Here is a 16,463-nt window from a genome sequence, read left to right on the forward strand (position 1 = left end):
ATTAAAATCGAATTAATTAAAGATTATCTTATATTAACAGATCTTTTATTATTTTATTTTTTTACAATGTTCTCATATATGTATGTATATATATATATGTATATAATATATATATATTATATTATATATATATATATTATATATATGTATATATATAATTAATATCAAGTACTTAGATCACAGGAATGTATCACAAAATAAAAATAATTTTTCGAAGAAGTGGATACATATATTTTATCGATATAAATAAGAATTACTGAAATTTTCTTATTCCTATTAAAAAAGATTAAATCAAAAAGTGATGTTTCAGAACTAGAATAATAAAATATAAAACTAAAATATAAAAAGTAAAGATTACAGAGTAGCGAGGAGCGATATTAGACCTTTGAAATTATTTCAATATTTAAGTACTTATTAAAAATAACAAAATATTTATAAATACTATGCACCATGGAAAAAAGCTTTTATGATAATGATGCAAGTACATGTGTTAAATGTACTTGTACATATATACGAAATATAAATATATTACGAAAAATATACAATAAGTTAAATATTGCTTGTCATTTATGATTCAATTTCAATAAAAAAAGAATATCAAATATATTCTTAAACATAACTTATAATGATAACACCTTTATATACCCGTATACTGAAAGAATGATAGAAACACCTATAAACCTGCGATTTTTAAGAAGAGGAAATATTATAGTATACTATAAAAGTATATTGGAAAATGGAACACATATAAAATTATATATTATTTTGATGGATTCTCTTTAAGGCCTCCAATTTAAACATGAATTTCACACCTAATGTTTCCAATACTATTTTTTTTTTTTTTTTTTTTTTTTTATAAACATGATTTCTTGAGAGACTTTCATCTTCAAATCAAGGAAATTTTTTTTCTATTCTAAAAAGACTAGTAATTATATTAAATTATAAGAAGTACACATTTTATCTTATAGTAACATATAGAAATAGTATATATGGATGGTTTTCAAAAAGATTCAATTGGATACTTTTTTAAAATCTATGATTAGTATGTCTTCTTCTCTGGAGAAAAAATTCTTTCTAAGAGGGCCCGTGTAATACTTCCTGGTATCTGTTGATGTTCCTTTATTAAAGTTTCTACAGCTGTAGCAACCTAAATATTATATAAGATGGAAACATTTTTTTTGAAAGGAATATATATTATAATTTTATCAAGGAAGATAATTTGTTTTATAAGATAAACTTAAACTTAAGATATATTTAAATCTTTTATATTGTTTACCTTTTTTTGTAATTGTTCGGGTGTAAGACTCTCGTCATAAGGAATTGGTTTACCTACATATGTTATCATTTTTACAGGGAAACCACCATAAATTGGAACAACTGGGAATTTTGTTGCTGCATATATACGTAATAGTATTCTACGACCCCAAGTTACTGTTCTAAATGCCTCTCTAATATTCCTTGTAAATATCGGGATTATATTCTGCAATGTAATATAAATATTATGATCTAATCAAATTAATATTGAAATGTTAACTATATGATATAACACATACCACTTTAGCATCTAATGCAACTTTTGCAAAACCTACTCTTTTTTTCCATAAAAGTTTATAATAAGAGTCTCCAAACTGTGCTTCATAAACACCTCCTGGTAAAATAGCAAGTAGATTTTCTTCTTTCAAGATAGATGAGCATGTCTGAACTGTACCAGGTATTACACGCATGACATCGGAAATAATAGACCAACCCGGAATTTTAAAAAGGAAACGATCCGCTACTGTGTAGATTAGTTTTGAATTATATAGAACTACTTTTGCAAGAAAATAGTAGACATCAACAGGTATTGTTCCATGGTAAAATATCAACATTGCTGCTTCATTTTTTGGTATGTTTTCAAGGCCAACAACTTCATACCCTGACAAAAACACATGTATATTCCAATGATGTTGAAATTTTGGCAGACTGTTTCAGTGTAGTTATTATTACGAGTAATATCATTACTAATGATCGTCTATTTATATACTTCTACAAAAATTATTACATTCATATTTTTGCAAATTCAATTTTATGCATTAGATGTAGTATGTGAATCATACCATGCCAAATCCATCCATGCGCATCCCAAATAGCAGCAGCTACGGATTGAGCTGCAATTTTCCAATCAGTTCCATAAGCACTTTGAATTCTTACTCTATAAGATGAATAATTAATTTAACAAAACAAGTATTTAAAAAAGTTAATATCAAATTAAACAAATATATCATATGTAATAAATAATAAATAGATTATTCCGATATACTAACCTGTGTAATCGGTATATGTATAATATTAAAGCAGTTAAATATAACAGAAGAACGATTATAAGTGGAAGTAAAAATGTTATAAGTAATGGCATTAAAAGCCAAGACAGCCATAATGTAAAATCCACATCAATGTATTTAACTAAAAATTAAAAAGAACAAGTACAAATAATTTTTACTAATATAATAACTACAATTAATTTTTACTTTAATATTAGAATATATCTAAAAAATTATATTTGAGTAACATGTGTATATATATATATACATATATATATTTTTTTTAAATAAGTTATTATAAAAAAAAGAGAATACTGCATTTACAACAAATTTAAGAATGCCATTATAATATATAAATATAACATTGCATGCTATTCAAGTAACAAAATATAAAAATAATATAAATTATATATTACCCATAATATCTTGTATTGTTTTTTGTATGTCGAAAGTTATAGAAAACATGTTTTTTTTTATAAATATAAACAATAAAAATAATTATATCTCAAAAAAATCTTCACTAATTAACATTTATATACATATGTATTATCTTTTTAAAACTGTACAATAATAAGATATATGTTCCAATATTTATTTTGTAGAATAATAATTAAATATTTACATATTTCGTTAAAAGTTCACGCGATATTATGCATTGATAATTATTACATGACAAATCATAAAATTTAAGAGGAATGATTGTTACTTTCACTGTTTTAAAATTCTCTACGTTAATTTAAATGCATGACATTACGCTATTATCTTTTTTTTTTTTTTTTTTTTTTTTTTTTTTTTTTTTTTTTTTGATAAATATATTTATAAATAACGATATACACGTATATACACTAACGGATATATATATGTGTGTATAAACACACACACACACATATTATACATATGTAAATATATAATATACTATCGTAATCTACTATCTATATTATCACTGCATCGATGAAAATTAAATTCCATTTCCCAATGATTACCAAGTTGGCAAACTACAAGTAGGGAATTTCTTGTTTTTAAAACAGTAAATCTAAAATTACTGTTCTAGATATGATTTAATGTGATATGTTAGTGGAAAAAACTGTGTAAGCAAGCCAGGTACACATCTGTGTACCATTCACTTTAGTGACGCTCTTTTAGAGAGCGCCACGGTTTAGAATGAAATTCGTATTTGTTTATTGATCAAGACCGGCAGATGTCGTTCTGATCATTTAAGGACCAATCAAAGCAAGACTTGATAATCTCTTTTGAGCGCTATTCTTTTAAAACTGTAGAATTAAACAAACTTTTACCACGACTATCTTTCATTAGAAAATATAATATTTATTATTGATTATTATATTTATTATAAATATAAACAACATACACATACAAGATATACATTTTGTATATGTTTCTAACAAAAAATATTTTATTTTTGGAATGTTGGATATATCATCAAATGAATATATAAATGGAATTACTACCATCCTAATCACCATATTATTTAGAATTTGAAATATTTTGATTGATAGAATCACCTATCATTTCACCTACATCTTTGTCATGATTCAAAACAAAAGAATGAGGAAAGTTAAATTTACAAAGATATGCTTCTACATTATCATGTTTAGCTTTCATGTTGTTGTAATAACTAACTGGGGTCCATTGATCTTTTGCACCATAGTAAAGCCAAAGTTTACGTGCATGTTCATCAATGATATTATGATCAAGTTCCTTTACTTCTTTCATTTCCTCATCCGCAAGTCTAAACACTCTTTTAAGTATACGAGGTTGCAACAAGAGATTTACTGCATTAATTGATTTAGCAGGTATACCATAAAATATACCAAATACACGTATTAAAAATATTTGCAAAAAACGAGGGAATAATGTGAAAATCCAAGTTAAAAAGATCAACAAGCTGGCTATGTTAAAGACCTGTAAAAAATTTGCTATTAAGCATTTCTCTAAAGTATTTCTAAATTAGTAGCAAAAAAACTTACAATACGTGTTAAAAATTGTCCATTCGGAGTATCTGCCATATTTTCAATTGTAGGAAAAAGCAAATAACATTTTTCTACTTTCTTAGAGATATCCTCATCTTTTAACAAATTTAATATAAACCAACTTCCAATAGAATGACCTATCAGATATATTTTTGCATCATTTGGAATATAGTTCTTTATGAATTGTATCTACACAATAAAAAAGAGCATATTTTTTAATCCATTTGTAATTATTCGTTAAAAAAAAATTAAAAAAAGGGATAACATAATTAACCTTATGTTCTACTTGTGCAGACAAACCATAATATTTGTGCCATTCTTTGTCACTAGGCACGTTTATTTTTAAATCTTTAGAAGGTTCCACATGGCCAGCATGTCCAACGACCCAAATTGGAGTTCCAAAAGGCAATCTATTGCTAAGAGATTTAATAAAACCTTCATAAAATTGTGGAACTCCTGGATTTCCAGGAATAACAATTACCACATTCTTTTTATCATCTTGGAAACTTTCTTCGACCCATTGGCCTTCAATTATTACTTGGGTTTGAACATTGTTCAAAAGAAGAAATGTTTTCTGCATGTTTTTTTACTAATTAAATTAGTTTAAAAATAATATACATACTTGTATCCAATATTTCTTTGGAAACAAATGCATGCTGCAAAATAAGAATGAATTATAACCATACAAGTTTGTCGACAATTGAAATAAAATACTCATATATTACAAACAATAGTACAAGAAGTAATAATAATTAACGAAGCTGATAAATGTTACCGATCTATAGAGAAATAAAGAAGTTTTTAGTCCTCGAATACAAATACTGGGTATACTTTATCCAAACCTTATAGCACTGTTCAAGTTACGTCGCAAATAAAAGTTAATAAAAGGTTATTTAAATAAGATGGACTTTATACATAAACTACAAAGCAAGCAAGTATTCAACACACTGTGTTCCTACCATGGGTCTATCGGTATATAAGCTTGTGTTGATTAACCTCTCTACATTACCTCTTGCATACGTAATAGTCGGTTTTTTATAGGTTAAAATAAGTAATGTTAGTAGAGTGTAAACTCACACTTTTCAGTCTCTCATATGTATACTTTTTTTTTAATAGTGATCACCTTGCAGTGATCTGTGCTAGATATGATATTGGTATGCATTTGTTTCATGATAAATGTATAAAGAATAATAAATATAATTGACCACAAAAAATAAAATCTTGTCAAATGTCTTTCTTGTCAACAATAATGCATATAATTGTATACTATTTATTATTATAGTAATAGTAATAATATAAAGAGAATTACTCCTGCAGAAATTTTTTGAAAAAGTTTTTCATTTGTGCGTAAACTATTCTCGAAAAAATATCACTTTAACACGATTTTTTTTTTTTTTAAAGAAAATAAAGCTTCAAAAATTCCAAAAAAACGGGGTCCTAAACTTAAACGTTGTTTTTAAAATGAGATCTTGTTCATCAAAATTGGTCAAGAATTACATTTGTTTTTATTGCTCGTGTAAATTATTATTATAAACCAGGGTTGATGAACAGTTTTAAAATACGTCGATGTAAAGTGTACTTTAAACGTAAAAATGTAAAAAAAAAAAGTAATAATAATTTTCTTTGATTATGTCGAATAATCGTTAAGTTACAAGAAAAAAAAAGCAGACATGAACATGTGCCGAAATAGCTCAGTTGGGAGAGCGTTAGACTGAAGATCTAAATGTCCCCGGTTCAATCCCGGGTTTCGGCAGAGGATATTTTTTTTTCTATTTTATTCAGTAATCCACATGAAAAGTAATTCATTTGTCAAAAGTTTATAATTTAACATCATATATTTTGATTAAGTATTTTTTTTAATGATTTGATCAATAAAACAATTAAATTTATTTTTTATTATAATTTGATATTACATATAAATATTATTTGAACACTAGTATCATGTGCCGAAATAGCTCAGTTGGGAGAGCGTTAGACTGAAGATCTAAATGTCCCCGGTTCAATCCCGGGTTTCGGCAGAGGATTTTTTTTTCCTTTTTCGAACTACTTCCTTATTAAATAAATATAGATATTATTTTTCTTATCATAATTTATCATAAAATTAAATTATGTCAGAACGATAATTCAAAACAACGAAATAATTCGATCGCTCGATTATGTAAGTAATTATCACATCGAACGTCATGAAAATATACAATTACAATAAAACAAGCGATACTTTTATATCGATTTCGATAAAATGTATAGTATGTATCGGATACATAAAAATCGATAAGTTATCGCGCTTACAATGATCTCACGTTTCGATTTCTAACATATGTATATATGGGTATGAAAATCTATATAATGACAGTCGTACTCAAATTTTTTCTGAGAAATATCAGGCATGCAGATCTAAAAATTAAGAAAAAAAAGGGGGAAGGAAGAAATAAATAAATAAAAAAGAATGAAACAAAGAAGAAATAGAATCAAAAAGAAACAAATAGAATCGATGAAATTCTACGTAGGAACTAGACGGACTAGTAGATAAATAATAACGTCGTATCTGGACGATATAGCTTGGATTGATAAGAAGAAAAGTTTAGAAAAATATAACGATCGTAAGTGCGTAAGAAAAGAAGATTTGTCTCTTAGAATTAAATATAATTCACATGGTTTATCGTTTAAAAGCGATGTGATGGTGGAAGATATTAAGACAAGTTTTCAAGCAGTTGTTTCTATTAGGAATGCAAAAGTGGATATCGTGGACAGTAAGCGCCATTTTGGTAACTAGTCTTGCGGCTCTTTTATTCCACAGTATCTCGGTAGTTGTACGTTGTACATACAACGCCGCGTGTGGTATCAGCAATGGAACGGTAGCAGCTGAGAAAGCGGTCGGTGGATGGTTAGAAAGAGGAGGAGGAGGAAGAAGAGGAGGGAAGCAAGCAAGCAAGCAAGCAAGCAAGCAAGCAAGCAAGCAAGCAAGCAAGCAAGCACGCTAGCAAGCAAGCTAGCGAGTGAGTGAGCAAGCAAGCGAGTGAGCGAGCGAGCGAGCAAGCTAGCAAGCAAGCAAGCAAGCAAGCAAGCAAGCAAGCAGCGACGTTCCACCGACAGTACACGCTTGAAAGATGGCGGAGGGTAATTCGAAAGCGCGCGTTATATAGTCACTCGTTGAACGCGCATGCGCAATGGCGGTAACTCGCGTGGCCGCGATGGTGTCGATGGGCGTGGCCAATTCGCCAACGAACTTGCACCGGCTGGCACTGTGTTGCTCCCTGCAAAAAACTACACGGAATACGACGTCACTGGTTTCGCCGTTCTTTCTCTCTCTCTCTCTCTCTCTCTCTCTCTCTCTCTCTTTCGCTGGAGGAGAAGTAGTGCATTTTTTAGAAAAAGAGAGATAGAGAAAGTACCGAACATGCAACTAATGCGATCAACCAATATTCTTCCCTATCCTGTCATTCATGAATGATATCAAGCAATTTTTTTAGCTACGTAGATAGATAAATAGAAAGACGCGATATTTTCGAAAATATCAGCCAATATTCTTCTTTAACTACCTGGAAATCTTGAAGTAGGATAAATGGTCGAAACTCTTTATAAATATATGATCTTTTGTTGGTTTTGAGCGACAGCAGAGACGTTACAGTAAGATATTAAATGCGATATATCAAGTTGAAATTCGAGTGAAGTTTCGTCAGAGATATTTTGCCGTAGAATAGCGTGCTTAAAATATCGGACTGAAATTTAAGAAAAACGGACAATTAGGATATACTTCTTCGATAATGCTACATTGTCGGTTAAGTAAAAGTAAACCTGGGAAACGTATTTGTCTTTGAAGTGGGTATATTTACTCGAAGGATGAAGGGAGCCTGAAAAAATCTGTGAAGATGGTCGTAAAGATATCATAGATAATAGCTTGAGGTCTCTTTTGTCGAAAAGTACATGGTTTCGAGGTAGGGCTGAACGCAGGGGGTCATACCTTTCGGAAAAAATTTTACGGGAAACCATGTAGCTAGTATTATTTAGTTACACCTGCCATCGCGTTCTTTTCAAACGTACTTTGGTCTCGTGCTCGGTCGTTTTTGTTTCTAATACCACTGTTCAACGTAAGAACAAAATCCCAATGCCCTGTGGCATCGCACAGCGGTTGCTTATCTTTCGATACATTCTACTTAAATACTTGTTAGAGAATATTTTTCAGCTCGGTTCAAACACGCACTTATGCTTCTTAAGATAAGGGTAAGAAAAGAACGATCTTTTTCATTAGAAAAAGAGTATTATCTCGGTCGGTGATGGCGATCGAAGGTCATGATTCAAACGATGGTTATAAAAGCGCGGGAAAATACAAGGTTCCTCGTTGGACACGAGAGTACCGAGAAAAAGAATTCAAGACGGCGGAGAGAAATGATCGGCGGGAAAAAGGAGTCGCGACTTGGTTGGGCGTGATCGAGAGTTCAGCCACGTCGTCGGTGGGAGTACCTTTGTCGGGAGGCAGGTCATTCGGGACTCCGAGATGGGCAGAGTCGAACCATGGGCGTGACTAGTTGGATGGTCTTGCTATGAGGGGGCGTGGTTTAAAAAGGTTGGCGCGGTTCGAGTTGGTGGGAGTAAATGCCGTCGAACCCTGCCAGCCGCAGTTACAATTCAATCGTTCGACGGTGAGCATGTTGTTGGGCTTTATCGCGTTACCGGCGGCTCTCTTCTACCGGAAGTGAAGTCTGCTTTCACACCGGCATTTCGTGTCCTTTAGCGCGTTGAAATTCGTCGGTTCGAAATAAAAGATAGACGAATGGTGTTGTACGAGAGATTCACGAAGACGGAAGAGTGATATCGCGGGTTTGTGTGTAAGTGTATGTGTGTATGTGTATGTGTGCGTACGTGAGCGTATATGTATATACTCTCTCGCCGACGGAACGCGAACGATCGAGAAGGAACAAAGGGGAGAAGAGAGTAGAGTTTAATTCAGAGAGAATATTTCGCGTCGAATACTTTTTGCGCTCGACTATATAAAAATAGAAGGAGAAGGGTTAGAGGAAAAGAAGAAAAGAACGTATTCTTCGCGAAGGGTTTGTCGAAGCTTCTTACGAACTTGAACGAACGAACGAACGAACGAAGGAATCGTCCGGCTTTGCGGCTTTAAGACCGGCCGGCGCCCGCTTTAAAGGGAATAGAATGGAAGCGTCGGCGCGTCGAGTCTCTCTCTCTCTCTCTCTTTCTTTCTTTCTCTTTCTTCTCTCTCTCTCTTTTCCTGTCTCTCTCGAGTTCCAAGTTGCTCCGAATTGTTAGCGCAAGTCCTCAATTCTAATCTCTTAATTCTTTATCTTATTCTTATTAGTTTTCTCCTATCTTTTTTCTTCTTTTTCTTCTTCTCCTTCCTCCTTCTTCCTCCTCGTAATTCTTCGGAACACGTTCGATCACTTCCGGGATCCAGTTTCCACTTTAAGAGACTATAACCCGAAATGAGAGTATTCTCGGCGAGAGTCATCACGTACGCTCGCGAATCCAAGGAATATATAAGTGTTCCATGAATTTTCACGAATTTGGATCATTATTATTCCGTACGAAGATGTAGTTCTCGCGATGCTCCAAAAGTATTGACCTTCCTCGAGGGAGGCAAGCTACCTCGAGGGAAGATATAAGAAGATCAAACGTGCGGTGCACTTTGGTGTTGTTCGTAAAACTTTTCGCAAAAATTTCGTACCGTACGTAAGATATTATACGTTCTTCGTTTGATACCAATGGTTTGTGAGTGGTGATTGACGTTTACGAGTGCGAATATATATGTATATATATATATATTTATATATATATATATATAAATATATGTATATGTAATCGTGTGCTTGGTGTCTCGAAAAGAATCTAAATTATCAGGAGAGATCAAATCTTACCTTTCCTTTTATTTCTCGTCATTTCTTTTTTTCATCATTTATTCCATCAACATATAAGATCTCTTCTCCTCATGGTACATAAAAGGACAAGAAGATTTCTAATGTTCACCAATAAGGATGAGTGAATTCTTCTCGTGAAAAAGGATTTATCGTCGATTTTACCAAAAACCGTGGATTCGGTCTTCAGGATGATCGGATTCTATATTCAGGAGACGTACGCCTAGTCATCACAGTGGAGTTCTGCTTAATCGCAGGTAATTGTACTTTGCAAATAAATTCATTTACTTACGCGTACATATAGATACGTATACAGGGTGTTTTATGTTTTAATCGAAACGTGAAATCGTCAACAATGGTTTATTTGTTTCTATAGAATCTCGTAAAATTTGATTTTAATCGAAAATAATATTTTGTACTAGTTGTATCGCGATAATTCGAACGACAATTTTATTTCGCTTTTGATTTATTTAAAAAATAAACACTCCGAATACGTGTACATTCTTGTACTCTTTAATATAGTACAGTTTTCTTCTTTCTTTATTTGAATATTTGAATTAGATCTTATCGGACTCGTTTCTTCTCGTGCTTCTACGATCCTAATATTTTTTTTTTCTTTTATTATCGTAATACTCATCAAACTTATGATCTCGTTTTCATCCGACGGACAAGAATAATAAAGAAAAATGGAATTATTTTCATTTGAAACTTTCAACGAGAAGAACGGACATAAAGGGAGTTCGAATCTCTTTCCGACGGACTTCGAGTTGGGTTTCTTCGCTCGGTTTCTACTTTGAGCTGACATGAGATTAAAAACCTTGCGTGTATGTGTTCTTAGAAGCGCACGTGCGCTACGTGCGAGTACTATCGTTGAAAATGAATCGTATATATGTATGTATGTATGATTATTATTACTTAAATCGATCGTTCCACGAAACTCGTCTTTTGTTTCTTAGGAAATATCTTGAGATTTCTTTTTGTTATCTCAAATAATCGAGATAGATTAATTTTATCTTAAATCGGATCGTACGAATTCGTAGGAATAATTTTTTGTACAATAATTTGCCACGAATTTATTTTTCTTGTTAACTCTTTTTTTTTTATTTTTGTTTGTTTCAATCATACGGTTCATATGTAATATAAATTTGACAATAGCTTCGACCAAATTCGTTCATTTTTTAATGTTTATATTAAAAGCTTAGGCCTCTTTTACGATCATTGAAAACGTATAGATTTGTTTTTTAAACTTTAAATGCTGAAATTTAAATCCTGTGGCGGACCGCAGATCTTCCCACGTCCAACCGAGTATTTTACGTGCTTGGTTTAGGCCAATTTTCCCTAAGGCGAAATCAATTTCACGCTACTCCTACGAATTTTCATTTTCAACCATACTCTTCTTTCTTTCTTTCTTTCTGTCCTTCCTTTTCTTCCTTGCTTTCTTCTTTTTTCTCTTTTTTCTTTTTTCGAACGAGGCAATATTTCGGTCAATGTCGACGAATTACGTGATTCGTAGAAATTAATATTTTTATTCTTTCCGTAGAAAACTTTATCCAATTGCAAAGTTTCGTGGATTATTTCGAATTTCTAGTCGATATCTCTATTCTGCTCCGTAGAAGTTAACATTTCTATTGTTTCTGTACCTAACTTTGTTCGGCCACGAAGTATCGTGAATTATTTCGAGTTTCTATTCTAGACATCTCTATTTTTTATTTCGGAGAATTAATAATCATTTGAAAATTTACTATTAACATTAGTATTCTCAAATGTTAAAATTTCTCTTGTTTAATAATGATACCTGTATATACACGAATAAATATTTTGACGACTTGACGAAATGTTTGAAGAAACATTATAACGTTAGTTTTAAAGAGACAGATGAAAAAAAGAAAAAGGGAAAAGATAATTAATTTGTTAAAAATCGTTACGAACAAGTGTGATATATAAAAGAAGTATAAAAAATGAACGGATTAACATTTCTGGTCGGATTGAATCTGTTTGTATCGCTTTCTTTCCTCTATTCCTATCTAAACTGCTTGGCTTCTAAATATTCCAATTATCGATAAATCCGTCAGTTAGCGAAGCCTCGTGGACGTGCGCGAACGATGAAAACGTTTCTTTTGTAATGTTCATTGCATAATCGATCGATTATGCCTTCGACATTAATACCTCTTTGTAAGCGTGAACGTAAAATTGTGTTGTATCATTCATCGATCACCTATTTCTATTTCTATTTCTATTTCTATTGCATCAAAGACATTACGTATATTTTTTGTCGAACGATAAACTTTTTGATAAGCGATTTAAAATTGAAATATATTTTTTACTATTATTTTTATTTCTTTTTCCCGTGTATATATATTTTTTAATTTTTTTTTTATTTTCCTTGTTTTTCTCTTCTTTGATCCATCGAGAATGAAATAATGGCAGATTTCACGCTATCTCCTTTACGTTATTGTTAACTGATAATTCTATCGATAGAGAGAAGGAAAATAACAGAAACAAGGGGATTTTACTCTATGATCGTTATTAGAAATCTATAAAAACAAAAAAATAAAAAGCGCACATGTAGTGGTTTATAAACATCGATTTAACAATCGCGTTTTCCAGTTGAACGAAAATAACGATTTGAAAAATAACATCGCTGAAACATAAAATGTAGTTTGAAAAAATAGTTTTAGATTTTTTTCCTTCTCGATCAACGTCGATTGGATTGGATCAACGTCGAATTCCTATTATGTATTTCCATTGGGATTTTCTCGAATGATAATTAATTTCTTTTCGCAAATGACAAAGTTCGTGGCCTAACGATTAATTATTAACGAGAAATCCGGAAACGTTCGATCGTTTCAATGTTCGATCGAACAAATAATTTATTTTAATATCTTCTCTACGTTATTTTCTACTTTTTTTCTATACTAACTAACTCGAAGAAACATTAAGATTAATTTGTAAGTGTGTCGGAAGAAAATAGAAAGGAGTATAGTGATTTATACATGCATATGTATGAACAAAGTGAAATTTAATTGAACAGAGAAGATTCGCAAGGATTTTATAATTTTCGGATAGCTATCTGTGTATGTATCTATATGTCCGTCTCTTTGATCCAACATACACGTTCGTTCGTTCGTTCGTTCGTTCGTTCGTTCGTTCGTTCGTTCGTTCGTTGGTTTCGTCACGAAGAAATATCGTTTGCACCTTTCACGAAGATCGATCGGTGTGACATCGACACGCGTCCTATCTACGCAGCGCGATATCCCGTTTATTCTTATTTCGAGTATCGAAGAAAAGCTTCGTGTTCCGATGTGCGTGCGTTCCTTATCGAATCCTTCAACATTTAACACGTTCCTTAACAACAAATATCTATTTCTTCTTTCACATTCTAATCTTATCGATAGAACTTTATATTATTATAAATCTACCTATATAGGATGTAACATTTAGTTACAACGCTCATATGTGCGCATATCGCAGATATAACAATGAAGTCACATTCAATATTATTTTCATCTTTCTCCGTCGTAATTTATACAAAATATATTTCATCTTTTGGTGCAAAGTATTTTAAGAAAAAAATGGACTCTTTGGTTGCACGAAAGATCTTTTTTTTTAGCTCGTTGTTGTTGTTGTTGTTCGATGAAAAACGAGGCACTTCTTTATCTCACTGTGTTTTTAAAAGTTAATAAAGAAAAAAATATTTTTTCTTCTCGACGTTAAAGTCGATCGTGAGTCGATAAAGTAACGTATTAAAATTATTTTGCGATATAGCCGAAAAGATCGATAATAAATCGAAAGGGTTGGAGATCATCGATGGGGCGGTAAGAAAGAATTCTCGAGACGCAGTCGTCCGACAAAAGTTACGGTAGGTGTCAAGGACGACGCCCCACCACTCGTACCTTCTTACCAAGGACTTCTCGAAGGAGATAGTGGTGGGTCCGTCAGCGCGTCTTTGGAATTAGAAAGGCTTCTCGTATTTACGCCGGACAGTCTATCCTTCCGAGCTTGATCTCAGATCTCACTTTTCGTAACTTTTTTCTTAGCGTTCGTTACAAAAAAAAAAGAAGGAGGAAAAGAGAGAGGTAGAGAAGACGAAGGAAGTCTCAAGTTCGTTGCTCTCTTCGTAAAAACCTGTAAATATTAATCGTTTCGAAGTGGTTGAAAATGTTCTCTCGATGATTTTTACATAAGGATTTATTTGACAATACAGCTTTGATTTTATTTACTTTTGTTATTATTATTATTGTTATTATCATTATCATCATCGTCGTCATTGTTATTAGAGATATTGAAATATTCGAATAATTAATATTGAAAATCGTTATAAAGTTTTCGAACGATTACATATTAATTAGGAGATAAATTTCATTTAATAAACCATATAATACCGTTTAAGGTGATAAAGAAAATCAAAGGATGTAAATAAAAAGGAATGAACGGTGAGTTATAGAAGATTAATTGATACTTATATTTTTTTTTCGTATTTTCAAAGTTCGAATCGATTTTCTCGATATGTTATTTCTAGTTCTGTTTATCGTCGATACATTATACACGCGTTCTGGTTAATCTCGTAACGCTTGCCAACGAGGAGGTATTAATGCTATTTTTCGAGATTGAAACCGCTTTGCCACGACGACGACCGTCATCGTTATCTTCGAATGATCGCGATTAATAAACGACATTATGAAAGGCATATTGCAACTGGTAAGATCGAGTCGTAGGTGCGAGAAGAATTTCTAATGTATCGTGATTACGATTAGTCGAGTGACTACATAGGCGTTTTGCTGTTATACAGGGTGTACTATATTTCCGCCGATCGATTTTATGTTACCGTTGTCTTTATAAAAGATATTTATTTACCGTTATCTTTATAAGTTGTAATTATTTGCTCACACTGTCTGTTACACATTTGTTATATTTCTATATTCTAATAAGGACACATGTATCGTTCATTCGATGTCATATTTAAAAAGCACCTTCTTGTGTACCATATGTATATTAAATTTATTTAAATATACAAAGTAACATTATCGAATATCTTTAAAAGAAGATCTTGTTATTGTTAGGATTAAATTAAAAATACAGTATTATCGACAAATGTAATATTCAATCTAATCGTTAAATATCTAAAAAGAAATGCGATGGTTTTTAGATTATTACGACAAATTTTTTAACAATCCGAAAATGAAAATTTTGTAATCGTGAATCTCGTTTCTCTCTGAAAGGTGAATTATTTTTTAAAAATTTCCCGTTTCGACGAGCACGACCGACTCATCGATCGATCGACAACGCAAATTTCGTTTTTTGGCTTTTGCTACTTTTCCTCTTTTCCCCTTTTTTTCCACCCATAACCGATATAACGATATAACGAACAAAATATTTTCTGCTCTAGTTCGGTTCGTTCGGAACTGTGTCACGTTTCTCTGAGACACACGTTCGTCTATCTTTGAAAACGCATCGTGTATGCACGTGCGTGTAAATTTCTTCTTACGCTGCTCGAACGTGTTATAATGTTACAACGACGAAGCTTGAATTTTTGAATTTCCTTCAGTCGCATATAATTCCTTATTAAATGGCCGACATGCATTATAATATATATAGGTAGTTATCATAGCGAGGTAATTTATTAAAAAATGAAAAACTTTTTTTGTCATTTGTAAATAAATTATTAGATAAATGTAATATTAAAACATTTAAAGCGAAACGAATCGAATAGCTTCAGTCTCGTTTATTATACTTCTCTGTTGGATTTTCTTTTTTGTCGTTTGAAAATAAATTATAATACGTGAGATTGCTAAATATTTAAATATTTAAATATTTGAAACAACGAATAATTTCAAACTGGCTCGATTGTTCTGCTTCTCCGTCGAATTTTTTCTTTTCTTTTTTTTTTTCGTTCGAAAATAAATTACGATACGTGACATTATAAAATATTTAAAAACGAATCGAAAAGATTTAGGTAGGCAAGACCGTCGAGAAATTTGTGTTTCTTCTATCACGACAAAATCAACATATACGTACTTACTTAGTTTGTTCTTATGCGACGAATATAACTTAACGATTAGAACATGTATAAGAACGTTTAGTTTCTAAGCAAGGTAATCTTCTCTTCTTCTTCCTCGTCGTCGTTTGCTTTTCAGTGACGCGCGAAATATCGAAATAGCAACAGGTTAAATGAAGAAAAAGTTAAGTAAGCGTGATAGTATAAGTAGAGAAGGGAAAAGAGATAAACGTAGTCTTCCTAAAGGATATAATCCTGCAATTAGTAACACGGAATTGTATATATATATATATATATGCATGCATGT

General features: G+C 31.7%; 3 protein-coding genes and 2 non-coding genes across 21 annotated transcripts in view; 3 read left to right on the forward strand and 2 right to left on the reverse strand.

Annotated features, from left to right (window-relative positions):
- Positions 1-212: 212 nt before the first annotated feature.
- On the reverse strand, positions 213-3,099 carry LOC122629338 (transmembrane protein 68). The gene is made up of 6 exons (XM_043812693.1): positions 2,717-3,099; positions 2,304-2,442; positions 2,097-2,191; positions 1,554-1,915; positions 1,277-1,480; positions 213-1,147 (listed from the first exon to the last, which is right to left on the reverse strand). Exons 1-6 carry the CDS (start codon positions 2,763-2,765, stop codon positions 1,040-1,042), a joined length of 957 nt encoding a protein of 318 aa, XP_043668628.1. The 5' UTR covers positions 2,766-3,099; the 3' UTR covers positions 213-1,039.
- A 645-nt stretch (positions 3,100-3,744) lies between these two features.
- On the reverse strand, positions 3,745-5,349 carry LOC122629343 (lipid droplet-associated hydrolase). Of its 3 annotated transcripts, none has more exons than XM_043812706.1 (4): positions 5,067-5,349; positions 4,566-4,943; positions 4,289-4,480; positions 3,745-4,223 (listed from the first exon to the last, which is right to left on the reverse strand). In XM_043812706.1, the coding sequence occupies exons 2-4, from the start codon at positions 4,869-4,871 to the stop codon at positions 3,786-3,788; spliced, it is 936 nt and encodes a 311-aa protein (XP_043668641.1). In that variant the 5' UTR covers positions 4,872-4,943; positions 5,067-5,349; the 3' UTR covers positions 3,745-3,785. The 3 variants fall into 3 exon arrangements, with proteins under 3 accessions (XP_043668641.1, XP_043668650.1, XP_043668658.1); XM_043812715.1 differs by having other exon boundaries at positions 4,566-4,947; positions 5,067-5,342; XM_043812723.1 differs by having other exon boundaries at positions 5,251-5,326.
- Positions 5,350-5,971: 622 nt separating this feature from the next.
- Trnaf-gaa lies at positions 5,972-6,044 on the forward strand. The gene has a single exon. It is a non-coding gene; the product is annotated as a tRNA-Phe (tRNA).
- A 192-nt stretch (positions 6,045-6,236) lies between these two features.
- Trnaf-gaa lies at positions 6,237-6,309 on the forward strand. Its single transcript has one exon. It is a non-coding gene; the product is annotated as a tRNA-Phe (tRNA).
- A 2,592-nt stretch (positions 6,310-8,901) lies between these two features.
- The window catches only part of LOC122632809, a 98,045-nt gene continuing 90,483 nt past the window's right edge, over positions 8,902-16,463 (forward strand). For 9 of the 15 annotated variants that reach the window (XM_043820080.1, XM_043820142.1, XM_043820096.1 and 6 more), the window contains exon 1: positions 8,902-10,418. The gene's annotated coding sequence lies outside the window, so the exon portion shown is untranslated. The remainder of the gene's footprint in view (positions 10,419-16,463) is intronic. The other 6 variants (XM_043820029.1, XM_043820020.1, XM_043820047.1 and 3 more) reach the window with 6 other exon arrangements.

Source organism: Vespula pensylvanica, chromosome 1 (genome assembly GCF_014466175.1).
Source record: "Vespula pensylvanica isolate Volc-1 chromosome 1, ASM1446617v1, whole genome shotgun sequence".
NCBI lineage: Eukaryota > Metazoa > Arthropoda > Insecta > Hymenoptera > Vespidae > Vespula > Vespula pensylvanica.

What these genes read in the sequence shown, in the direction of transcription:
- LOC122629343 (XM_043812706.1), bottom strand. Translation starts at nt 4,871, where the DNA reads ATGCAGAAAACATTTCTTCTTTTGAACAATGTTCAAACCCAAGTAATA. An exon ending in CTGCACAAGTAGAACATAAG is followed by an intron (nt 4,481 to 4,565) that starts GTTAATTATGTT and finishes TTTATTGTGTAG; the next exon opens with ATACAATTCATAAAGAACTA. An exon ending in GACAATTTTTAACACGTATT is followed by an intron (nt 4,224 to 4,288) that starts GTAAGTTTTTTT and finishes AATTTTTTACAG; the next exon opens with GTCTTTAACATAGCCAGCTT.
- LOC122629338 (XM_043812693.1), bottom strand. Translation starts at nt 2,765, where the DNA reads ATGTTTTCTATAACTTTCGACATACAAAAAACAATACAAGATATTATG. An exon ending in AACAATACAAGATATTATGG is followed by an intron (nt 2,443 to 2,716) that starts GTAATATATAAT and finishes TTTAATTTTTAG; the next exon opens with TTAAATACATTGATGTGGAT. An exon ending in TTGCATTAGATGCTAAAGTG is followed by an intron (nt 1,481 to 1,553) that starts GTATGTGTTATA and finishes ATTACATTGCAG; the next exon opens with AATATAATCCCGATATTTAC.